Source organism: Aotus nancymaae, unplaced genomic scaffold (genome assembly GCF_030222135.1).
Source record: "Aotus nancymaae isolate 86718 unplaced genomic scaffold, 86718_ANA_hifiasm-v0.15.2.pri h1tg000011l, whole genome shotgun sequence".
NCBI lineage: Eukaryota > Metazoa > Chordata > Mammalia > Primates > Aotidae > Aotus > Aotus nancymaae.
The window spans coordinates 2,128,178-2,154,801 of NW_026988422.1; the positions used below are offsets into that span (position 1 = coordinate 2,128,178).

The window sequence follows — 26,624 nt, forward strand, 5'->3', positions numbered from 1 at the left end:
AACATGGTGAAACCCCGTCTCTACTAAAAATTCAGAAATTAGCTGGGCATGGTGGTGCGTGCCTGCAGTCTCAGCTACTCGGGAGGCTGAGGCAAGAGAATCTCTTGAACCTGGGAGACGGAGGTTGCAGAGAGCCAAGATCGCACCACTGCACTACAGCCTGGCGACAGAACATTACTCCATCTAAAAAAAAAATTCTAATTTTTAACAGCAGTCAGGTAAATAAAACGTTATTTGTAAAACAAAAACTATGAAATATCATGAAATTAAAAAATCATCAGTGTTGATCCAGACAATGTGGAAAAGCAGAAAAGAGGAATTAAGGAAACCTAAAATCTGAAAAGGATTTGGCTAAGTTTTATCAAATACCAATGGTACAGAACCCCTGGGATGAGGTGGGGTGGTTGAAACTATAATGAAATGTTAAAATCTAGTCTTGGCCAGGTGCGGTGGTTCATGCCTGTAATCCTAGCACTTTGGGAGGCTAAGGCGGGTGGATCACCTGAGGTCAGGGGTTTGAGACCAACCTGGTCAACACGGTGAAACCCCCGACTCTACTAAAAATGCAAGAATTGGCCGGGCATGTTGGTGGGCACCTGTAATCCCAGCTACTCAGGAGACTGAGGCAGGAAAATTGCTCGAACCCAGGAGGCAGAAACTGATGAGGTGAGATCGCGCGACTGCACTCCAGCCTGAACGAGAGTGAAACTCCATCTCAAAAAAAAAAACAACATCGAGTTTCATGTATAGAAACTATCTTTTTTTTTTTGATGTTTATAGAACTGAGAACTTTCATGTATCTTTCATTTTATCCACTATTCTTCCATGATTAAAGCTAAATTAACAAGTGAAACAGAAAATGACTGGAGAATTTCAGACATCTAAAAATGATGTAACACACATGATAATTCAAAGAATCTTCTTGATAACTGCTTTTAATAGCAGCAGTAGCTATTATGGATGATCATAATCAGAATCATCAATTTTTAGTACCGGAAGAAACAGAAGAGATCTAATATTTTAACCCTCTTATTCTACAGGGATGATGCTAAGGTCGAGATAAAATGAGTTTCCCAAAGTAACAATGCTGGAGAGCCTACTATAAAGGTTACAAATCCTAGTTCTCACAATCCATAGATTCTCTACTATCTGGTGATAAATCTCTTCCATCTTAAGAAAATAGGCAACGCTTCACTCTCCCATAGGAAAGATCATATGGCTCTCTCATGGCCTACCACAATGCCTCACACACTGTAGATACTACAGTAGTTTGTTCACTCCTACACCAAAACTTCCTTTAAAGCTAATTTGACATCCTAGTAAAAATACGTTCAACCTGAATAGTGTCAGATGGAAATGACTTGCATACGATTTAAGTGTATACACTTGGATACAATTAGAAGTTACTTGACCAACTGTATATACATATGTATAAAACTCGGGGATATCTGACCAAAGGTTTCTCTGACCACGACTTACTCTGGTACTACCACTGAACAACTCCAGACCCAGATAAAATCCACCACAACCAATCCCAGTATTTTCAAACGCAGCCAGGCAAATTCTCTGCACAGCTGTCAGATACCAAAAGGATTTAACATTCAGTTCAACAAAACCATACAAAGCAGTTCACTAAATACTCCAATGTTCGGCCCAACATCAGAGAATCTGTATCATTCACATCAGGTTTGGTCATGTACATTTCCAGGTGAAACAGAAAAACTGAGTTTAATATGTTTCATCAAAAAGTTTAAGAAGTCACTCCCATTTTGTGTGTGTGTGCGTGTATGCAGGCCTGGAGCTGGGGCCGGGGGCTATATGCAGCCAAGTCTGGTCAGCACTGCTGTGGCTGTTACTCTTTTGCAACAAGAGGGGACAGGGCAATGCAGAGCGTTTTCTGAGAGAGAAAGGCCAGGGGGTCTGGAGTGTAAAAGGACACCTCGGGGCTGGGGCATGGCAGGGGAGGTTCCGGGAGCTGAGTGCCTGCAGTCAAAGGGGCTTCGGAGGTCCTGAGAGGGGATGAGTCTTGAGAGCTTGACAGTTCTGCTTACAGTTCAGAGGCTGTAAAACAAATGCCACTGAACACCATTTCGCTCTTTAGTACCTGTCTAGTCCTCCTTTTTGTATGTAGAAAGCCATCTAACTGGCTTTTTTATTGTTCTGCTTTTGTCAACTAACCGTCACAGCAGTTGCCCACGTACTCCCGCTTCGCAAAAACACACTCCAAAAGGGGGAGTGGCTCGTTATTAAACGGTTCTTACCGATTAAGTTGTAGGCTTTGGAAATAACAAAAACAATTCGTATCACAATGTACCAATCGTTCATGGAATTTAGCTTCCTTCACTTACTAAATACAAGCATCGTATGTGCAAATGCCCCCTCCCACCTACGACACTAGGGATAAATGCTGTGTCACTGAGAAGAGCAAGATTTTTTCTGAAACCAAAAGGCAACTATCAAAGAATGCCAGTAACCTGCCTCGGGCTACTCTGTGCCCTCCACACGCAGCCAGAAATGAGTCTCCCTTAACCCACGTGTTGTGCTGCCGCTTGGCAGCTTCCGTCTCACAGGAAGCCCCCTCACCGGCACAACCCGCCAAGGAAAAGCTGCACCCGCCAGTTTCCACCTCTACGGCCTGCAGCTGCTCCTCACCATGTCCAGGTGAGCTCCGGGACCTTCGGGGTGTCCGCTTCCCGGGGCCGGACTGGCCCTGCCTTCCGGGGTCTTCCGTTCGCTGTTGCGCTTCGGGCCGCTGGCGTCGCCCCGGCCTCCATCCTCCCGGCGCCGTTGCTGCCGACTCCACAGGTACATGGCACCCGCGCCCAGCAGCAGGGGTGCCCCGACCGCCAGAGCCAGCTGCCATCGCGGCAGCCCCCCCGTGCCCGGGCCCGCAGTCCCACCGCCGCCCACCCCACTCCCGGAGCTCGGTGCAGCTGCTGCGATCACCGCCGCCTCCACAGGCTTAGAGGCGGCCATGACGAGTGTCCTCCGCCACCGCCTCCCTGCCTGTCGCGGGCGCCACAATCACCAAGCAGCGTGCGAAGGAAGACCGAGGGACCAAAGGAAAGCAATGAGCGAGAGAGCACGCTGGGCAGAAAGAGCGGACAGAAAAGGGCCAGAGGTCACCGGAAGCCCAGAGCATGCCGGGCCAGACCTGGCCGTCCTTCTCCTCCAGTCTCTACCGTAGCAGGAGAGGAGGAGCAGAAACCACTTCCGGGTCAACGGAAAGTGTGGGCGTGAGTGCGAGTCCTCGGAAACTCTTTTCCTTTCTTTTCGCCCCGCTGCTGTTCAGGAGATTCACTTCTGGAGTCCCGTTGTAGCTGGTGTTGTCTCCTTAACCTTCAGGAGAGAAAGGCAGATGTGCCTCTTGCCTCGTGAAGCCGAGGAGGGGTGCGTATACAACGTGCTAGGGCGCTCAAGAGATGAGAGCGGAGGAAAAAGCAGCGCCGCCGCACTGGAATGGGCGGAGTGGCAGAGGAGTTGTGAAGGCTATTGGCTGACACGGCTGGTGGGCGGGGCGTAGGCCGAGCCGCCCAGTTTACTGGTAGACTTCGGACCCGGTTTTCCCGTTACAGCCACGTCGGCGCTTCTTGTCAGTGGCCGTGAGCTCGGTTTTCTGCCCGCGTGTCGGGGAAACCAACGGATTGGAAGGACATTTAAAGATGTGTGAGGAAAGAGCTCGGCGCTGAAGAAGCCTGCTGTATCACTGAACTTCTTATCACTGCTGTAGCCAGATTTTAGTTTGGCCGAATTTGAGGTTATAGGGCAGAGAGCGATGGCCGAAGACTAGGAGGAAATGGCAAGTCTAGGTTGGCTCCAATCGAAACGGCTTGAGCGTGGTCGCTGCGGCTCTTCGTCGGCACCAATTACGAAAGCGATGACATTTATGTTGATAGGGGTTTCTTAAACTGAGTTGGTAGAAATGCGAAGCCTCAGGATTCCCGCCGGCTTCGAGCCTTTCTTGGCGTGTTTGCATCTTGAGCTGGTTTCTGCGTGACACATCAGCCCACATCTGGCTCTGGTCCGCACACCCCCCGCCCCCCGCCAGTTGTTTTGCAGTAACTGTCTCAGCCCTCTTCCCTTCTCATTCCCAACTCGTAATTCAATTAAGAGCTTTCGTTTCTGTAATAGTTTTTTCTGTCAACTTCCCATGCTCTGCACCAGATCTCTTAAAATCTAAAAATTACCTTGCAGGGCATTGTTTGAAATCCATGGTATTTTCGTGAAGAAAATGCAAATATGAATGGAAAATCAGAACTATGGCTCTCCATTTCTGATATACTGGTTGCAGAAGTCTTACATTAAAATTTAATAAATGATCTTTTTGCTTTTAAGTGCAACAACATCACAGTAGTGCTACATAAAGATTGAAAGGATATATTTTATCGAGTGGCACCAAAAGGGACTGATTAAAATAGAATGGCCTAATTTGAAAGAATTTCAGGATCACCGGTTTCTCCTGCTTCATGTAAGTTCCTATTAGTAAATTGCCTTCAGGCAATAGGGTTTCTTAGCAACAGACTAAAAAAAATAGGCTAAAAATAGCAATGGAATTGAGTTGATCGTTGCGGCAATCGGCTTCTTTCCCCTCTTGATCCCCAATCCCCAAAGGCAAATTTTCTGCCCCCTTAATATAATCTCTGTCTTGCTTTTTTCGGAACAGAAGTTAGGTTTTATTTTTTTCTGAAATTTCAGTTTTTCTCTGGCCTCTTGAAGGATTGAAGAATGCTAACAATGACAAACTTGATAGGAACTAGAACATATTTAAAGTTTGTTTTTTTTTTTAATTTTCTTATTTATTGGAGTAAGCAATACACTGTTATGTTAAATTCCGAAAGTTACAGAGTTTACTGTGAAAAGTCTTCCTTTAATCCCCCTCGGGTGCAGTTCCCCTCTCCAAAGGGAATTGGTGTTATTTTCTTGAAATGTGTTTTAGGTTAATATTTATCTAAAGGCCTGATTTTGTTTGGCTTTATATTTAAGATTGGCATTAGTAAATGAATCTGTTCTTGTTACTTTTATACTTTGATAAATATCTCATTTCCATTCCCTAGCCTATGCTGCTCTTTTCTCTCATTTTCTTCTCTACTTCCTAATTGATGGAATTCCTCAAGTAAGGCATTTATAAGAATATGTCTTCTTTATCTTCAGTCTCTCCATTAGTAACCAAAGTAAATTTCATTGCTTCAGGTACCATTTCTATGCAGATAATCACTGAATATATATATATATATATATATATATATATATATATATATATATATATATATCTTGGCATAGCTTCTCTTTTTACCTCTAGCCCTATATTTTCTACTACTTACTGAGCAGTTTTGCTTGGATTCCTGACTTTTCTCAAAAATATAACTCAGTATCTTACCCTACTCCTACTTTCTCTTTGTGTTATCCTTTTTTTCTCATAATACCATTATTCCCTTAGCAGTTACTCATACTTGAAACCGTAGGTCTTTTTACACCTCTCTCTTTTTCAGCCTTACCTACCCAACCACAAATGATTAGGCGGTTGTGTTCATATACACACATAAACACAAAATCAGCTGTAAAGTCTTCAACAAAATCAACTTTGGTGTAGTATCTTTCTTATAGTTTTCTTTTCACACCTTCTGACACTTCTTAGTTCATATATGTGAAAACTACTAAGAGTATGTATAACACATAACAGATGCACAATAAATAGTTTCTTCCCATCTTAGTTCAGGCTGCTATGACAAAAATACCATAAAACTACTCAGCTAATAAACTATAGAAATTTATTTCTCACAATTCCTGAGAATGAGAGTTTGAGATCAGTGTGCCAGCATGTTCAAGTTCTGTAAGAGCCTTCTTCTGGGTTGAGGACTACAAATTTGGTTTGGGTCCTCAAATAGTGGAAAGGGGCAAGAAAGTTCTCCGGAGTCTCTTTTATGAGGGCACTAATCCCATTTTTAAGGGCTCCACCCTCATGATCTAGTCACTTCCCAAAGGCCTCAACTCCGAATACCATCACATTCCCTTCTTTTTTCTCTTTTATCCATTTCCTTCATGTTCCCTACATCCTATATTTGCTTGCTTCTGAGATAACTTCTCTGCCTCTAGTGCCTCTCTTCTGTGTGTCACCCTGCACTTTAATATCAAATTACTCTTCCTATAGCATAACTGTAATTTCTTTCTTGAGCTCAAAGACTTTAGGTCCTCTTCACTTTCACTATAAGGTTCAATGTTTCTGCCCACCCATGTCTCCCTTCATACACCTCTTTCCTTGGTCTATAATATTAGCACCTGTAAGGCTGGCTGCCTCGCTGGGAGCCAAGTGGACACGCCCCTCTCTCTCCGCGCCTGAAAACTACGTCACGATTCTGAGCACATTGCTCAGCATTTGCCCTCTCCACGTGGGCTCCCCGTACCCGTTTCCGTATTCCAATCTCAGCCCTGCACCCGCTGAAATTTTTAAAAACCCCGCCAAAGACCTGCCCTATGGCAAGCTTGCCCCGTACATCCTCGACCAGCCCCTCATCCGTGCCCAGTCCCTTCATATCCAATGAAATTACCTCCTTTTTGTTTCCCCGCAATATCAGCTACCTCCACTCGCTATAAAACCCCACGCCCCAAGAAGAGAAGCGCAACTTCTCCAGCCCCTCCTGTCAGACCGTAGAACCTCGCCCAGGAGCTGATTAAATATCTTTATTCCAATAACTGGCCTCAGTTGCCTCATTTGAACCTCAGTTGCTTCATTCAAACCTTACAGCACCTAGCAGAATTAGAAATTATTTATGTGAGCCAGGCATGGTGGCTCACGCCTGTAATCCCAGCACTTTGGGAGGCTGAGGTATGTGGATCACCTCAGGTCAGGAGTTCAAGACCAGTCTGACCAACATGGTGAAACCCCATCTCTACTAAAAATACAAAAATTAGCTGGGTGTGGTGGCGCACATCTGTAATCCCAGTTGCTTAGGAGGTTGAGGTAGAAGAATTGCCTGAACTTGGGAGGCAGAGGTTACAGTGAGCCGAGATCACACCACTGCACTCGAGCCTGGGCGACAGAGTAAGACTCCATCTCAAAAAAAAAAATAAAAGCCAACAACAACTCTCAAGTGTACACTTGATTGTGGGGAAAAAAGAAAAAAGAAATTACTTATGCGATCCCCTCAATAGGATGTAAAGTCCGTGAGGACAGAAACTTTTTCCATTTTGTATAGCCAGAGCCCAGAAGATAGGTTATGTGATGGGGAATTTCATGTTTCAGTGTGACTGGGCCATGAGATACCAAGATACTTGTTTAAACATTACAGATGTATCTGTGGTGATGTTTTTGATTCCTTGATTTTTATTTTTAGTGTATCTATTGTAGGTTTTTGCTTCATAAAAACATGAATATAACAGGTTATTTTAGACTGATAACAAGTTAACCTAGATTGTATACACACACGCAAACTACACTTTAACTCCACTTCCTTTCCTCCACATTTTGTGCTTTCAATTTCAGAATTTACATCTTTTTATATTGCATATCCATCAACAAGTTGCTATTGTTACTATTTTTAATACTTTTGTCTTTTAGCCCTACTGAAGATATGTGATTTACACACCCCCATTACAGTATTTAAACACTACCGTTATAGTATCAGAGTATTATGAATTTGACTGTACTTATTTTTACCAGTGAGTTTTATACTTTCAGGTGTTTTTGTGTTTTTCATTAGTGTCCTTTTCTTTCACCTTGAAGAACACCCTTTAGCATTTCTTCTAAGACAGGTCTGGTGGTGATGAAGTCTCTTAGATTTTGTGTGACTGGGAAAGTCTATCTCATGTTCATTTCTGAATGACAGTTTTGCTGAGTATAGTATTCTTGATTGACAGTATTTTTTATCCTTTAGCACTTCGACTATATCATACCACTCTTCCCTGACCTATGAGGTTACTGCTGAGAAATCTTCTGCTAGGCATATTGGAACTCCCTCATATGTTATTTATTACTTTTTTATTTCTGCTTTTAGGATCCTGTCTTTGTCTTTGATCTTTATAGTTTATTATAATATGTCTTGTGGTAGTCTTATTTGGATAGAATCTGATTGCAAATCTTTGACCTTCCTGTACTTGGATACTTATATCTTTCTCCAGGTTTGGGAAGTTTTCTGCTATTACTACTTTAAATAAGCCTTTTATAACCTTATCTTTTTCTACTCCCTTTTGAATGCTGATAACTTGCATATTTGCTCTTTTGATACTATCCCATAAATCCTATAGTTTCTTTATTCCTTTCTATTCTTTTTTCTTTCTTCTCCTCTGACTATATTTTCATATAACCTATAAATCTTCAAGTTTACAGATTCTGTCTTCTGATTGATCAATCCTACTGTTGATGCTCTCTGTTACATTTTTTCATTCATTGTATTTTTCAGCTCTAAAATTTGTCTGATTTTATTATTTCAATTTCTCTGTTAAATTTCTCATTTGACCATTTATTATTTTCCTGATTTTGCTGAATTGTTTCTCTGTATTTTCTGAAATTCTTTGAGCTTCTTTAAAGCAGCCATTTTGATTTCCTTGGCATATAGTTCATATATCTCTGTCTCTTTAGGGTCAGTCACTGGCATCTTATTTTGTCTGTTCAGTAAAGTCATGATTCCCTGATTGTTCTTGATCCTGTGGTCATGTATCACTGTGTGTGCACTGAAGGAGCAGTTACTTATTCTAGCCCTCACAGTCTGGCTTTGTCTGGGAACATCATCTAACAGTAACCCTGTGGTCTCTGAGCCTGTGACCACTACAGCCCTTGCAGCTCTAAGGAGTGCCCACAGCCTAGGACCACTCTGGCCAGCACAATCCCAGGCTGAAATCCCATGGCCACGGAAGCTGCTGACCTAGCAGTGGGCTGGAATCCTATGGCTGCTGAGGCTGGTGCAGCACTTGGGTGCACCCAAAGCCCACAGCTGCTAAGGCTAGTGCAGCACTGGGGTACATCTGAAGCCTGCAGCCACTGAGGCCTGCCTGTTGCTATGGGTTATTTGGAGCCCAGGACCACTGTAGTTGGCTGATGGTGATGTGGACTGGAACTCAAGTTTATCTCACAGGGGCTATGGTTTCCCAGCTGTTGCTGGAATGGGTCTAGTCTCAGTCTGCAGTTACTGGCCTGAAGTCAGGGGCCATGGGGATTCTGCCCAGTGTTGAGTTTTACTGTGACAGGCCTGGTATTGGATCTAAGGCAGAGTCTTAAGTTTACTTTCCTCTCTTCCTCCCAAGCAGACAGTATATCTTTTTCCATGCTGTGCTGCCTGGTCTTGAGGGAGGGGTGACATGGGTAATGTAAAACTGTTCTTCCTACCCCCTTAAATGTGTCTTTTCTTCTATAACCAAGTGCTGTAATTTCTCACCTGATTTCCTTAGCTCTTGTGAAGGTATTTTTATACACAGATAGTTGTTCAAATTCCTGTTTCTTTGGGGGCAAAATTGCTGGAGAGTCCTATTCTACCATCTTGCTCTACTTTCCTCTGTGAGGGTGTTTTGGATGGGATTGATATTTGAATGGGCAGACTGAGTAAAGGAGATTGCCCTCCTTAATGTGGTTGGCCCTCATTCAATCAGTCGAAGGCCCAAAAAGTATAAAAACTTGACCCTCCAATGAATAAGGGAACTCCTCCTGCCTAAATTCCTTAAGCTGGGATATTAGTCTTTCCTTGCCTTTGAACTTGAAATGAAATATCAGCTCTTCTTAGGTATAGAGCCTACTGACTTTCAGACTGAAAATATACTATCAGCTCTCCTGGGTCTCCAGCTTGCTGACTATAGGTCATGGGACTTCTTAGTCTCCATAATTGTGTAAATAAATAAATAGGCCGGGTGTGGTGGCTCATGCCTGTAATCCCAGCACTTTGGGAGGCTGAGGTGGGTGGATCACCTAAGGTCAGGAGTTTGAGACCAGCCTGCCTAAGATGGTGAAACCCTGTCTCTACTAAAAATACAAAAATTAGCTGGGTGTGGTGGCGGGTGCCCACAATCCTAGCTACTTGGAAGGCTGAGGCAGAAGAATCACTTGAACCTGGGAGGTGGAGGTTGCAGTGAGCCAAGATCGCACCACTGCACTCTGGCCTGGGCGACAAGAGCAAAACTCCATTATGTATATATATATACACACACACACACCATCTTGGCCAGGCTGGTCTCAAACTCCTGACCTTGTGATCCACCCACCTCAGCCTCCCAAAGTGCTGGTATTACAGGCATGAGCTACCGCACCCAGCCTAAATATATATTTGTATATATTTAATTAAATATATAGGTATAAGTATATATATGTACATATCTTACCTATCATCTATCTATCTATCTATCTATTATCGCATCTATCTACAATTAATCCTATTTCTCTGAAGAACTCTAATACAGATTTTGGTACTAGGAATGGTGTGCTGATGTAACAGAAAAATACCTAAAAATATGGAATTAGCTTTGGAACTGGGTGATGGGTACAGGGTGGGAGAGTTTTGAGGTGCCTGCTAGAAAAAGTCAACATTGCTGTGAACGAAGTGTTGGCTGAAATATGGATGTTAAAGGCAATTTTGATGAGGGCTCAGAAAGTAAAGAGGAGAGCTAGGAACAAAGCTTCCATTTTCTTAGAGAATACATAAATACATGAACAGAATATTGGTGCAAATGTGGTTATTAAGGGGCATTTTGGTGAGATCTCAGATAGAAATAAAGAACAGACAGTTGGACACTGGAAAGTGATCTTTATTATAAAGTAGCAAAGAATACAGCTGAATTGCATTCTAGTGTTGTGCAAGGTAGCACTTTCAAGTGATGAAATTGGATACATAGCAGAGGAGATATCTAAGTAAAGTATCAAAGGTCCACCTTGGGTCCTCCTTACTGCTTATAGTAAAATGTAAGAGGAGAGGGGTGAATTGAAGAAGGAATGGTTGAGGAAAAAGGAGCCAGAACATGGAGATTTGGGAAATTCTCAGTCTATCCATATTGGAAAAAAATAGAGAGAGAGAGAGAGAAAAAAAAAACACTTGTTTTGAAGAGAAAACTAAGGGTGTTGCTGAACAACTGTCTGATAAAGAGATCATGGGTACAACTCATGGACTTAATCAGCCATCTCATCAGAAGCCAAGAATAGAGATGGGATTTTACCAGCAGAAACACTGCCAGCTGAGACTGAGGACTAAAGGAGACAGAAAAAGTGAGACAGGATGAAGGAAAGCTATCAGACTTCGATTTTACAGGATGGGACCATAGAACTATTTGGCTCTGAAAATACTTTATCCTTCAAGAAAAGGGAAGACTGACTCCAATGGCAATTCAGAAATCCTCAGGGCTGCCAGTCCCACTACAGGCCGAAAGGTAGGTCTGACTCCTCCTGCTTTTCAAAGAGTCTGCCCTTCCAGTTTTGGTGGGTCAGGACCCCTTGCCTACCACATCAGGCTCAGGATTGCCCTGACAGAGAGCTTGTGAACTGGCCTTACTCCTTAAGCTAAAGGGGCAAGGCTACCCTGTACAGCTGTGAGTACACTGTGTACAGTACCCTGTACAGCTGTGAGAATGATGCCACCACCCAAGTGGGCCTGGCGGGCAGAGAATTAAACCAAAGAGGATCATTCCCTAGTTTCAGATCTGATGGAGTTTTCCTTGCTAGGCTTTGGACTTGTTACAATACCCACCACCTCTTCCTTCTTTGCCATTTCTCCCTTGTGGAGTGGGAACGTCTATCCTAGGCCTTGTCCCATCATTATATTTTAGAAGCCCATGACTTGTCTGGTTTCACAGGTTCACATCTGGAGAGAATTTCGCTTCAGGATGAATCACACCTCAGTTCTCTCCCATACCCAATTTAACTTGCTTTGTAATAACCCACTTTCTTGGGAACTAATCTGTTCACAGAGAACTAATCCAGTCTCCAGAGAGCAAGAACTCACTTCATGAGAACAGCACCAAGCATGAGGGATCCACCCCCTTGACCCAAACACCTCCCGCTAGGCTAGGCCCCACCTCCCAACTGCCACATTTGGGATCCGATTTCGACAGGAGTTTTGATAGGGACAGACAAACCATATGCAAACAATAGCATGGATGGAATAGGTAAGATTTGCACTTACTTAAAAAAATGTATTTATTGTCTATTACATGCTTCCTCTAAACTCCCAAAATACATTTTCTGGGACTTTTTCAAAACATATTACTTTTCTACCTTGTTTTATAATATTATACTTGTCATAACTCATCTACTGGATTATAAGCATCTCAACATCAGAAGCTGTGTCTGATTTATTTTATATCCTGTACAGAATCTACAATGCCTTCTCTAATTCTATACGTCGGAGATAAGTAATATGTTTTCTCTTTTTGTATTAGACCATACCTCAGTTTCTATTTCTTCCTCACAATGACTATATTGCCATAATTATTCATTCTCATATCTGCTGCCTATGCTCAATTATGAGTCCCCAAAGGGCAGGGACCATATTCTAGTCATCTTTGTACTCCTGTATCTAAAAGAGGGTTGGGCATCTGATGGATGCTTGTTAACTTATTTATCCACCCAATACAATACCTGAAACATGGTCAATGCCAAATAAAAAGTTGAAGTGTTTGTTGAACAAGTTTCTATCTGATGTCAATATTAACAGTCTGGCACCACTATTGCTGTCCAACACCACTGGTATCAGCTGCTACTGCTGCTGCAGCTGCCACCACCGGAAACAGCCTACTTCCATCACAACCACCTTCATAGCTGCTAGCTAGATCCCAGTCCCTAGCATGCTGTGGTCACTGCTACCACCTCCACCACTGAAGCTGCTTCCTGGAAGGCCTGATTTGTTTGTGCTTTGTGTCTCATTTTGATATGTAGAAGCCTGTTTCTTTTGAGCCCTATGCTGTTATTTTTTCCCCCAATCCTGATAGTTTCTGCATTATTCAACTTCCATCAAAGCATCAGTCGAGTGGGTGGTACTGCTTCGCTTCTCAGGGGGATGTCACTTTGTGATTCAATCAAGTGACTGCCCTTTTTGCTGTCAGAAGGAGCATCTGCATTTATCTTCAGGGAACAATCTGTAGTAACTCTAGCTTCCTCTCCTTAGCTGTGACTGATGGCTCATATGGATATTTTATGCACTCATTTGCCACCTTTCTGCCCACTCACATGGATTTATAAGATCTTTCCATCTTCATCAGCTTAGTTCATTGCCACCCACAAGAATTGGTGTCATTTGTGAATGCAGAATTGTTGGCCTGCACTTTAATTTATAAAGATATTATATGCAGATTATGCTCACTGTCCCCTACACAAGGATGCTGGGGCAAGTGGGGGCTGAGGTCCAGCCTACACTTTGCTCGGCCCTTATGTTAAGCTGAATCTGCCTGGAGAAAGGTGCTTCTTTTTATGATTTGCATAAAAATACTGGTCTATTACTAAGTGATGGGCCTACAGCAGAGTATTCACTTATAAAAGGGCACTCAGACTAGTAGCCCTGGTTATGCAGTGCTGATCTTAGCATTGCTCTAGCACTGAACCTGAGAGCCTCTAGTCTGTGCTTTTCCATCTTTCTGCCATTTTTCCCGACCAGTGGAAAATAGAACTTCAACAATAAGAAAAGACCCAATTTTGTAAAATTTTGAAAAACATTCAAAGCTGCAAAAAAATAGTTTTTGTACCTATGTTCTACCTGTTGCTGCTACCCTAAAACTTGGTGACTTGAAACATTGTTTTATTACATATCATAATTTTGTTGCTCAGGAGTTTGGACATGGCTCCTCTGGTAATATCAACAGAAATTACTCTGTGTTATTCAGCTGGTGAATGGGTTGATCTGAAGGGTTCAAGATAGTTTAATCAAGGTTAATAAAAGAGGCCGGGTGCGGTGGCTCATGCCTGTAATCCCAGCACTTTGGGAGGCTGAGGCAGGTGGATCACTTGAGGTCAGGAGTTTGAGACCAGCCTGGCCAACATGGTGAAACCCTGTCTCTACTAAAAATTAGATGGGCATGGTGGTGGGCACCTGTAATCCTAGCTACTTGGGAGGCTGAGGCAGGAGAATCGCTTGAATCTTAAAGGCAGAGTTTGCCATGAGCTGAGATGGCACCACTGTACTACAGCCTGGGTAATAAAGCTAGACTCAGTCTCAAAAAAAAAAAAAAAAGTTAATCAAAGGGCAGATGATCCTGAGTATACCTGATCTAATAAAGCGAGCCCTTCATAGAGGTCAAAGAGATTGGAAGTGAAAGACATTTTTCCTGCTTGCTGTGAAAAGCAAATTGCCTATGGAGGGGCCTCGTAGCAAGGAACTCTAGGAGCTTAGAGTGGTCCCTGGCCAACAGCCAGCAGGAAAATGTCCTACAACTACAAGAAACTGAATTCTTCTAGTAGTAGGTGGACTTGGAAGACACATTAGCCTCAAATACCTTGATTTCAGTTTAATGAGATCCTTAATAGAGGACTCAGCTAACCTATGTTCAGACTTCTTAGTCTTGGAGACTGTAAGATAATAAATTTGTATGGTTTCGAGCTGCTAAGTTGGTGATAATTTGAAATAAAGCCAAAGAAAACTAAGAAAGCTACCTAAATAACAAGAATTAAAGGAGAATTCTACCTCATACCATACATAAATTGGCAAATAGATTAAAATTCTAAATGCAGAAAACAAAGAACTTTAAACTTTTAGAAGAAAATATGAGAGAATATCTTGATGACTTTGTGATAGGGTAAAGGATAAGCTTATGAAGAAAAAGATCAGTTCGGCTACATTAAAAAATTTTAACTTACAGAAAACACATACTACAAAAAAGTCGGAAGATAAGACATACTGGAAAAGGTATTTGTGATGTTTAAAACTTACAGAAGGTTAATATACAGAATACATGTAGAACTCATACAGATCAATAAGAAAAAGACAATTGAAGAAAAATGAGCAAAGGATGTAAACAAGTTACTTGTAAAAGAAGTGCAAATGGAAAATATACATATGAAAACATTTTTAATCTCACCAATAAGTTAGGGGAATCCAAATTACAACAACAATTAAATTTCATTTTGCACCTACAATATTGGCAACAATTTTTTAATCCAGCAATACCAGTGAGGCATGGATGTCAAAAAATGCAATTGCAAATTGATTGAACTACTGTAGAGAGCCAACTATTATGAATATTTTTTGTGGGTTCCTTTTCTCAACTGTTAGTATTTAATAAAATGGAAGATTCAGATACCTCCAATCCAGAAATTTCACCTCTAGATATACACTATAGAAAAACACACTGCTCATAAAAAACCTGTGATGTTTAGGGCAACATTGCTTGTAATAGCAAAAAGTGGAAATTACATAAAAGCTGACCAGTAGAAGAATGGATGGATTATTTTAAAGATACCATCCTTGTAACCACCATTCAAGACAAGAAATAGAACTTTGCCATTACCTTAGAAGCTTCGTCTATGACTGCTGTCCGGATCACAAATCCTCTTCTACCACTTATAAGTAACCATTATCTTGACTATCAACAATAGTTTATTTGCTTTAAAAAAAAATTGTATTGTCACCCAGATGTGCAACCCTAGATGCTGTGGTTCAGTCTTGTCCATTAGCAAAAATTGTTATGTTTTCTAAGTCTCTTTTGATCTATATTGGTAGATGAACCTAGAGTCTGGACTAGACTAAGTTTTGATTCCTTTGCAAGGCAGAAGGCGGATAATAATGTCTGATTGTCTCTCTGTAATATTAGTAGCCACTTATGCTTAATGCTCACTAATTCCATGGTGATCACAAAATGGCAATATTATAAGTCTATTCTCTCATTTTATTAGTTGGAATTTTTTATAAGGAGAAATTGAAATTCAAACTGTTTCATCTGTGGCTTTGAGTGCTTTTCGAAAACAAACAAACAGAAAAACTCTAGTTGTCATTCATAGCTTCCTCGTTCTCTATCATGTCAAGAGGTTCCAAGGTCGTTTTGTATATATTTCTTGCCACAGACCAGGAATCAGCCATTTCTTCAAGAAGTGCTGTTTTTTGTTTGTTTGTTTTGTTTTTATTTATTTTTAAATCTTTTGCTGCTGCTGCTGCTGTTGTTGTTTAATGAGAATTGGCATTTCAAGACCACAATCTAGGTGCTCATTGCATTTGGGTTGGCCCTTGCTTCTAGGCCTTTTCAATGGACAGAGAGTCAGGATATAAATAATACCTTGAGTTCATCTTTTCTTGTGTGTGGTGGTTTTGGTCAGTCCTTTTTTTTTTTTTGAGACGGAGTTTCGCTCTTGTTACCCAGGCTGGAGTGCAATGACATGATCTCAGCTTACCGCAACCTCCGCCTCCTGGGTTCAGGCAATTCTCCTGCCTCAGCCTCCTGAGTAGCTGGGATTACAGGCGCGCGCCACCATGCCCAGCTAATTTTTTGTATTTTTAGTAGAGACGGGGTTTCACCATGTTGACCAGGATGGTCTCGATCTCTTGACCTCGTAATCCACCCGCCTCGGCCTCCCAAAGTGCTGGGATTACAGGCGTGAGCCACCGCTCCTGGCCCTGGTCTGTCCTTTTTTTATTATTTTGGTTAAATATATAAATACATTTTTTGTTTGTTTTGATATTTTTGTACATTAAGTACTGGGATACATGTGCAGAATGTGCAAGTTTGTTACATAGGTATACATGTGCCATGGTGGTTTGTCGTACTTATCAACCCATCATCTAGGTTTTAATCCCTGCATGCATTAGGTATTTATCCTAATGCTCTCCCTCCCCTTGCCCCTAACCCAGCAACAGGCCCAGGTGTGTGCTGTTCCTTTGAGTTCATCTTGACATGTCCCATTCAAGTTCATGTCTGCCATAGCTGATTTTGCTAGGTATAAAATTCCTAGCTCACATCTTCTTTCTTTATTTTTTTGTGTCTGTGCATATTTTTTATTCTAATAGTGCTGACAGTATGCTTTTTGGCAACCATTCTTCCAAAGCAATGTTTTCTTGGTATCTTAAGTAAGTTTATATATTTTCCTTGCTGGCAAAAGGTCTGATGATAATCTAATTGTCTTTTCCTTATAACTAATGCTATTACCTCCCTCTCTCCATCTTTCTTTCTCTTTTAAAATATAGCAAACATATTATGATATGTCCTGGTGTTGGTTGTATGTGGTTGATATTTTCAAATATACAGCATACTTCTTCTTTTTCTTTCTTTCTTGTTTTTTTTAGAGGTTAGGGCTAGAGGTTAGGGTTAGGGTTAGGCTCTTTTTTTTTTCTTTTGAGACAGGGTCTCACTCTGACACCTGGACTGTAGTGTAGTGGTGTGAACTCAGCTCACCGCAACCTCCACCTCCCTAGGCGCAAGCGATTCTCCCGCCTCAGCATTCTGAGTAGCTGGGATTACAAGCCTGCACCACTACTGCCCAGCTAATTTTTTTGTATTTTTAGTAGAGACGGGTTTCACCATGTTGGCCAGGCTGGTCTTGAACTCCTGACCTCAAATGATCCACCTACCTTGGCCTCCCAAAATGCTGGGATTACAGGCGTGAGCCACCGTGCCCTGCCAGTATACTTTTTCAATATGTAGTTTTAAATCTTTTTCTTTCTTTTCAGGAAAGTGGTTTTTTGAATTATTGTAGTTACTCTGTTCCTTGCTTTGCTTTGCGTTTTCGAGGAGTTCATTATGTCTAATGTCACTCTCCTGAGCATATCTTTATAATTGTTAGTCTTGAATTATTTTGATCTCCTTCTCCTGGTATGGAAAACCATACCAGGTCTCTAGCTGTTGGTGGTTTGACCCCACAACGTGCACTTGCAGGGAGAGTACATCTTGGGGGTCACCTTGTCACTTAGTTTTGTTGTAGAGTTGTCCATAGGTTTTTTTCCACTATTGTTGCTCTATTATTTTTCATGTGGGGATTCGAACAGATTAAAAACCTATGCTGTCAGCATTGCATTATTCCCAGAGTACCTCTAACTCAACAGCATTTTGATCCTGTAGCTACTCATTTAGAGAAGTTTCTTTTTTTTGATACAAATCATTTTCTTTTTTACTTTTTATTATGAAATAATGACAGGAAGTTGTAAATAAATGTACACGGAAGTCCCATGCATCCTTCACTTACTCTTCTAATGTTGACAACTTGTATAACTATAGCATAATGTCAAAACCAGGAAATTGACATTGGTACAATCCATATAACTTACGCAAATTTCACTAGCTATGCACACATTTGTGTGTGTGTGTTTGTGTGTCTGTGTGTGTGTGTTCTGTGCAATTTTATCACATCCATAGCTTTGTGTAACTGTCACAAAGTACAGAACTGGTCTATAGTCAGAAGCTCCCTCACACTAAACTCTGATAGCCACTTCCCCAGTCTCTAACCCATGGGAACCGCTATCTGCTCTCCATCTCTATGACTGTGTTATTTAAAGAAGACTATATAAAAATTATTTGTATTTATATAAGATTATATTTTTATTTAGATAATTATAAAATTCCTTTTGAGATTGGACTTTTTAAACTCAGTATAGTTCTCTTGACTATGTCAAGTTATGTGTTTCAAGCCTATATGTTCATGTGCAGGCTCTTGCAATGAACATAGGTTGTAATTTCTCTAGGATAATTGCCCAAGAGTGCAATCACTGGGTCATATGGTAGATGTATTTTTAGTTTTAGATTCTTCTAAAACTATTTAGCAAACTATTTTTCAAAGTGGCTGCACCATTTTTTATTCTCATCAGCAATGTATGAATGATCCTGTTTCTCTGCTTCCTATTCAACATTTGGTGTTAATACTATTTTAAAATTTTAGACATTGTGATAGATACGTAGTAATACTGCATTGTGGTTTTAGTTTGTCTTTATCTAACAGCTAATGATGTTGAATATCTTTTCATATATTTATTTGCCATTTGTATATCTTCTGATATCAGATGAGGTTGAGTACGTTCAGGGCATTACGGCCATAGACGTTTGTATATCCTTCTCAGTGAAATGTCTTTGATGTAATTTCTTGTTTCTTTTTTTCTTTGCTTTGCTTTATTTCTTTTTCTTTATTTTTTTTTTTTTTGAGATGGGGTCTTTACTATCACTCAGGCTGGAATAAAGTGGCATGATCACAGTTCACTGTGGCCTCAACCTCCTGAGCTCAAGTGATCCTCCTACCTCAGCCTCCTGAGTAGCTGGGACTACAGCTGCATGCCACCATGCCTGGCTAGTTTTTTAAAAAAACATTTGTAGAGACAGGGTCTCCCTATGTTGCCTAAGCTTATCTCAAACTCCTGGGCTCAAGCGATCCTCTCGTCTTGGCCTCCGAAAGTGCTGGGATTACAGGTGTGAGCCACCATGGTTGGCCTTTGTTTTCTAATTGGATTGTTTGTTCTTTGAATGTTGAATTTTGAGTTTTAAAAAATATATATTCTAGTTACTAGTCCTATGTTGGATACATGATTTGTGAACATTTTCTCCTAGTCTTTATCTTACTTATTCATCCTCTTAACAAGATCATTCATAGAGCAAAAGTTTTTAATTTGATGTGTATAATTTATCAATTTTTCCTTTTATAGATTATGCTTTTGGTGTCAAGTCTAAGAACTCTTCCCTAGCTCTTGATCTCAAAGGTTTTCTCCTATGCTTTTTTTCCCTAAAAGTTTTATGGTTTACAATTTATATTTAAGTCTGTGATCCATTTTGAGTTCATTTTAGTGTAATGTCCCTTTTTTATTTTTTATTGTTTTTGAGATGGAGTCTCGCTCTATTGCTCAGGCTGGAGTGCAATGGCACAGTCTCGGCTCATTGCAACCTCTCTGCCTCCCGGGTTCAACCGACTCTCCTGCCTCAGCCTCCTGAGTAGCTGGGATTACAGGCTCCTACCACCACGCTTGGCTAATTTTTGTATTTTTAGTAGAGATGGGGTTTCACCATGTTGGTCAGGCTTGTCTTGAACTCCTGACCTCATGATCTGCCCACCTTGGCCTCCCAAAGTGCTGGGATTGCAGGTGTGAGCCACCATGCTCTGCCCTTTTTTAATTTTTTGAGATAGAGTCTTGCTCTGCTGCCCAGACTGGAGTGCAGTGGCATAATCACGGCTTTCTGTAGTCTCATTCTCCTGGGCTCAAGTGATGCTCTTACCTTGGCCTTCCAAAGTGCTGGGATTATAGGCATGAGCCACTGCGCCCAGCCAAAGATTCATTTTTTTTTTTTTAGACAGAGTCTCACTCTGTCACCCAGGCTAGAGTGCAGTGGTGCAGTCTTGGCTCACTGCAATGTCTGACTCCCAGGTTCAAGTGATTCTCCTGCTTCAGCCTGCTGAGTAGCTGGGACTACAGGCACCTGCTACCATACCCAGCTAATTTTTATATTTTTAGTAGAGATGGGGTTTCACCATGTTGGCCAGGCTGGTCTTGAACTCTTGACCTTGTGATCTGCCTGCCTCGGCCTCCCAAAGTGCTGGGATTACAGGTGTGAGCCACTGCGCTTAGCCAAAGTCTCATTTTTTAAACTGTGGATGTTCATTTGCTCCAACACCATTTGTTGAAAAGGCTATCCTCAATTGAATTGCTTTTGTACTCTTTCAAAATTCAGCTAGAAATATATATGTGGGTCTATTTCTTGATTCTCTTGCTGGAGCAGTTAATCTGTATTCTATTCAGGCCTTCAAATAATTGAATGAGGCCCATGCACAGTATGGAGGGAAATCTGCTTTACTGAAATTCCACCTATTTAAATGTAAATCTCATCAAAACACCCTCATAGAAATATCCAGAATTAATGTTTGACCAAATACCTGGGCACCATGGCCCCGCCAAGTTGATACATACAATTAATTAACACCCTGTATTGTATTTTATTTTGTCACCTATTTTATTTTAAGAAGTTTCCTGTGTCATTAAATCCTATGATTTTTGATGATTGCGTAGAATTCTATTGTATAACTGTATCATAATATATTAGTTTGATCTCCAGTTGTTGTACTTTTAAGATGTTTCCACATCTTACAAGTTTTTGCTATTTTAAATAATGTTATAAGAACAAACATTCTTGTATATACCTCTTATTATCTACGTAAAAAATAGAAGAGAAATTTCTGGGTCAAAGAATGAGAATGTTTTTGTTTTTGAGATGGAGTTTCGTTCTTGTTGGCTGGAATGCAACGGCACGATCTTGGCTCATTGTAACCTCCACCTCTGGATTCAAGCTATTCTCCTGCCTCAGCCTCCTGAGTAGCTGGGATTACAGGCATGTGCCACCACGCCCCACTAATTTTGTAATTTTAGTAGAGACTGGGTTTCTCCATGTTGGTCAGGCTGGTCTTGAACTTCTGACCTCAGGTGATCCACCTGCCTCAGCCTCCCAAAGTGCTGGGGTTACAGACATGAGCCACTGTGCCTGGCTGCAAATTTTTAAAAAGCTTTTAAATGCAACTTGCCATATATCTTTCCATAAAGACCTTGTTCCCACTAATAACACGTGACATCTGATCCTCAGAAAAGATTGCTGTAGAGTTTCATTAAAGTTTTTTGTTTTAATAGTCTGAAAACTTCACATTATTTTTAACTCAAACTTAGTCTTTGCAATTTATTTTCCTAAATGTTGTATTGTGTCGGTTTTGTTTATGTGTATGATGATCCACTCCTTTATTTTAAATTGCAACATTTTGTCCTTTCGAATTATGAGGCACTCAGGGCTCTCAATTCCCCCAGTTCTTGTTTGGATTACTTCTTATGGAGAGGCTTACAGACTCAACAGCAATGCTAAGGCATTACCTTTAGATTCTGTGGCATTGCAGTTAATAACTGAAAGGAAGCCTTTTCTGAAGTATAGCATACTGATGAACTGGACTGATAAAGTTTTTTACTTTATCAGTAATAAATTTTAGCAGTAGTAGCTCATCTGTTTTAGAATAATTGGTACCTAGGGATTAAAGAGACTTTGAGAGGTCAACCAATTAATAACACTTCTGCAAACAAAGCTCCACAGAGCTCATCTTTGGCATATGAGAATCAGGGCTATGTTTGACAGTCTCTTGTGGAAGAGATGATATATTGGCTCTTCAGAACCTCTTCCAATGTCTAACAACTATTATGAAGCCCACCTAATATTAGCCCAAATCTGAAGAACTTAATGATGCTTAATGCCAAGGTAACTGGATATTTATATAACCAATATTTTGTAGGCAAACCTCTGAAAACATACCTTTCTTTGATTCCCATTAGCTGTAAAGGTTAATCTTAGGAAGCCAGTTGTCTGTCTCCTTACGTTTTTGTGTTAATCTTTTTCTTTTTTAACCTAGCCCGAGGCATCACCTGAAGCACAGCACATCTCTGGCTAATAAATTGAAGCTGACCTGCATGCCTTCTTGGGCGGAGGCAGTTCATGATAGTCCAGATAGATACACAGGAAGTACAATCCCAGAGAGTATTCTTAGAAACAAAGAATTCAAGTTCAGTTACCCCAACAAAGACATGCATTCGTCAGGTAGTCCAGGTTAGCAGAGCCCCCAGTGTGGCTTCCCACCGTGGGAACTTCGGCCCCCGGGTTCCCTGTCCAGCCTAAATAATTCAGCTAAGTTCTTTGTTTTAGAAGTCTGCCCGAAGGCAGTTTGTTTCTGTCAGCTTGGCTCACAAATGCGGACACTTGCTGGTGTCTCATAGTCAGTGCTGTTGAGTGTGATCACAGGCTCAGAAGTCAGTTTGATTTCATAGCATCCTGGAAAGGCAACACTTGTTCAGGAGCAGTTCTGAAAAAGAGATCATTAACGCCCTCGTTCTCTTGCATCTCCCCACGTGCCGGGTTTTTTTTTTTTCTTCTTTGCTATTACGCAACAGTGTGATTCATTCAGAAATCATAACATTACATTTTCCCCAGCAATTTTTTATTCTTATCTAGACCTTTTATGAGGAAGGGCAGGAAGGGTTGAGTGTAAGAGGGACAAAAGAATTTACATAGAAAATCACTGTTTCATGAAACAACCAGAAAAAACACATGTTCCAGAATGGGCTAGGACAAAATTCTGAGTTTTCAAAATTTTTCAGACTGTGTTTACATTACCCCATCCCTTTTGTCCTGATCATTTATTCAGGAAGCAGCCTAGAAAAGATCAATATCTGTCTAGGAACAGCTGCGTTTAGCAATCAAGCTGCCTAACTAAGAAGAGAGGTGAGCAAAAAAGAGTCAGACTATCAATCCATCACTGCAAATTTCAAGATACTCTGGCAAGCTGAACGTAAGTTAGTAACAGTGAGATATCCCCAGAAGGAGTCGAGGGCTCTATTAGGAGTAGATGGAGAGGTCCTACTCCCTGTGATGTGCTCTCCCCCAGGAGGGTTCTTGAGATCAATAATTTCTAGTGCAACTAGTTCCGTTTCAAATGGTCCTATCAAAGAGCAAGCCCTTTCCCATAGGCGATTGACCCATGTGGTCCAGACAGCATCCAGAATGTTTTTATAGTTTATGGCCCCTCAGAGGAGTGTTGTAAGCAAACCTGCAGTAGTCCCAGAGATTTCAGAATTTAAATACTCCGAGTTTACATTGTAATTTATCTACTAGCAACAAAATTCAGGAGGTGCATATTCTCCTAACACTTCTTATGGAGTAGCTTTCCCTAACTGGGGTAATCCCTCAAGCATTTATAAAGTTATAAGCATATAATATTTTATATCAGTTTTTCATCATCTATTCAGGTGCAATAGCCAAAAAATAAAAGCCATTTTAAAATTCTCTCTTCTTTTTCATTGCAGGTTTACTCAGACTCCTAGTAGTAAAGTCATAAATTCAGCACATATGATTTACAATATAGCTGCGGGGAGATTCCCAGTTGGAATGCAAGGGGCTGCTGTTCTAGGTGATGGAATATTATTTCCTCCCTCTCTTTTCTTGCTGGTTTATCTAAAGCCTTGTTCCATCTCTTGGAACTGACTTTAACAAAAATGTTAAAAGTTTGCATCGCTTTCTCCTCCTTCCTGCTCGGAGGAGAAAGCAATGCAAACTTTTAACATTTTTGGCCCATGCAAAATGTGTTTTGGGAATGTTCGGGCACTTTCTCTTCTCAGCTAGAGGAGAGAACAAAACTCAAAGGCATCAGCCAGGCTGCACTTTTTAATCTTTTCATTGTAGCTACCCATGGCCGAAAGCAGCCAGGGAATCTAACGAACCAATTGTCCTGGGGTTGGATCCATCGGTTCGAATTCTGTAGGTAACTTTTACCTCTCACAGCAGACATCATCTCAGCAGCTAATTCACACTACAGATGGCTAGGTAGCGACTGGGCATTGAAGGTTCACCATCATGTCTTCTTCATCCTTCCTTTTCCCAAACCCTGCTTTAGCCATATTTCAGTGATTCGGGTTGTTTTAGCAAATCCCACTTCTGATAGCAGCTGTCATCCCCAGTTTGGAGATTTGCTAGAACTCAGCATATCGTTGTGCTCATGGATAAGATTTATTATGTTGAAAGGCTACAAAGTAAAACTGAGAAGGAAAATGGAAAAGGCATATGGGGTGCAGTCTGGAGGAAATTAGACACACTCTTCCAAAATGTCCTGTTCCAGTGAAGTCCCACAGGATGTGCTTAATTCCTCCAGCAATGGGTTGTCGTAACACAGGAAGTCATGGACATTTGCAAAAAATCAAAACGTTATAAGACATGTTAACCTTTGGCTATGTTTCCTTAGTAACATAAAAATTGTGATACCATGCTCTGCAAACATTGGTCACAGCTATCAAGCCTATCTTTTTGCAGCTCTAGGAAGGATTTTCATATGGCAAATGACCAAGAATTCCTGTTTGAAAATGCAAGACTTCTCCAAGTTCTCTTGGAATACTGGCAGAATGGTGGAAACAGCCTGGACTTTGTTTTTCTATTCCCTGCTTCACACTTGGCTTTGCCGCTTAGTATTACTTTCACTTTGGCAAGGGGTGATCTATTTGCATCTCAACTCCCTTATCAATAAAATGTCATACAAATCTTCCAGTCGTAGGGTTGTTATAAGAAAATCAGCATATATGAAATATTTGGCTCCATACCTGATGCAAAGTAGGAGTTCCATAATGTAATATTCTCTTTACCTTGGAAAAAATGCCCACTAAAAGACGGGGACTATAAAGTTCACAGAAACTTTATTTATAAAAACCCCAACTGGAAATAACCTAAATGACCATCACTTAATAGATTGAATTTTTTAAAAATTTTGGCGTGTTGATATAATGCAATACTACACACAGCATCAACGACTGTTACTGCAAAAACGTGACTCCATCTCACTGACATGTGTTGAATAACATAGGATAATGCATACTGTAGAATGCCACTGAAAGTAAGTGCAAAAACAAGCAAATGGATCTATGGTGACAGAGATCATTAATGGTAACCTTTTGAAGGGAGTATGGATTGGAAGAGGGATACACGGAGCCAGTTGCGGTGCTGGAAATGGTCTATGTCTTTACCTGCATGGTGCTGGTAACACAGAGGTTACTACCTTGTGGTACATACATAAAAATTCATCAAGCTGTACACTTAACGTTTGTACCTTTTACATGTACTTGTATATTATTTACATTTGTACATGTATAAGTAATACCTCAATTTAAAAAACTACTCTTTTTGATCCAGAAGCTGGATTTCATATCAGTATCATTTTATTAGGAGAGTATCTAGGTCTAGATAAGACTTGGCAGCAGCTGGCTACCTTGCAAGCTGTGGTCAGTCTGTTCCTTGTATGTGGCCCCATTTCAGAGCTTGCCTGGAGCTGACAGGCATATTGTGAGGGTCATGCTCCATCATCACTGACAGCTGGAGATGCCATCACATGCCATTGGCAGCAAAGCACAGGGAAAACCAGGCAGTGGACTCTGCTTCCCACCCTTAGGCTGCGAGGCACGAGCCCCAGCAATGGAAGGATTAGAAAGCCTCTCAATTTAAAAAGACAAGGGGGAGGGGAATGTGGGCTGCACAATTTATAAATAGACATTGCCCAAGGCTGCCTGATGATGAAGTGGTTGTTTAGTAAATCTTTCTCCTTTAAGGATGCCAGCATCGGGGACCATTTTAAAATACCAGTTTCATTTTGTCTTTTGGGGGAGATCCTGGGTTTCATTGCCAGCCCTGTTGGGCGATATTTCCTTCTGTCAGATTTAGGAACAGGCCTTCAATATTTGGCATCACCTTTACATGGAGCACAAAGATGATGATGATGATGATGTGTCTTTTGCCAAATGGATGAGCAGCTTCTGGGGCCACAGCTGGAGAGAAGAGGATCAGAGAGGACTCCGGGAACGCCACCGACCACAAGCCACCAGTCGCAGGAAAACCTCCCTGCCCTGCCCAGTGAGTGATTGTCATGGACCAGAGGGGAGAGCTGGAGCAGGGGAGGGGGTTTCTCTTAGATAATTTTTTTGAGAAATGTGGATATAAAGTTTTCTTCGGTTTAAAACCAGTACTTCCGCGTCTTTCTCATACCCACAGAAACCCCTCTTATTATTTCATCTCGTCTTTCAAGGGACCTGATTTTCATCTAATGGGTAATGATTTCTTCATTTTTAGTTATCTAAGATACCTTTAACCACTCACCAGAGCTCCTGATAAGCCTGAGATAATCCCACGGAGTGACAGAATTTAAGCCAAAGGAAAGAAACTTGATGCTATACTTAGTCTGTGTAGCCTTGTGGCTCAACGTGTGATTT

The 26,624-nt window shown here is 41.2% G+C and overlaps 2 protein-coding genes across 6 annotated transcripts in view; one reads left to right on the top strand and one right to left on the bottom strand.

Annotated features, from left to right (window-relative positions):
• TOMM70 (translocase of outer mitochondrial membrane 70) overlaps positions 1-3,339 on the bottom strand; it is a 39,766-nt gene extending 36,427 nt beyond the window's left edge. Inside the window, exon 1 of the mRNA XM_012476933.3 lies at positions 2,653-3,339. Within this exon, the coding sequence (XP_012332356.2) occupies positions 2,653-2,976 (324 nt within the window). The 5' untranslated portion in view covers positions 2,977-3,339. The remainder of the gene's footprint in view (positions 1-2,652) is intronic.
• LNP1 (leukemia NUP98 fusion partner 1) overlaps positions 3,204-26,624 on the top strand; it is a 41,481-nt gene continuing 18,060 nt past the window's right edge. Inside the window, exons 1-2 of one of the 5 annotated variants that reach the window (XM_012476958.3) lie at positions 3,204-4,468; positions 26,074-26,268. In XM_012476958.3, the coding sequence (XP_012332381.1) occupies positions 26,113-26,268 (156 nt within the window). In that variant the 5' untranslated portion in view covers positions 3,204-4,468; positions 26,074-26,112. Of the gene's footprint in view, positions 4,469-10,244; positions 11,341-21,770; positions 26,269-26,624 lie in introns of those variants that run through there. The other 4 variants (XM_021667018.2, XM_012476967.2, XM_012476952.3 and 1 more) reach the window with 4 other exon arrangements.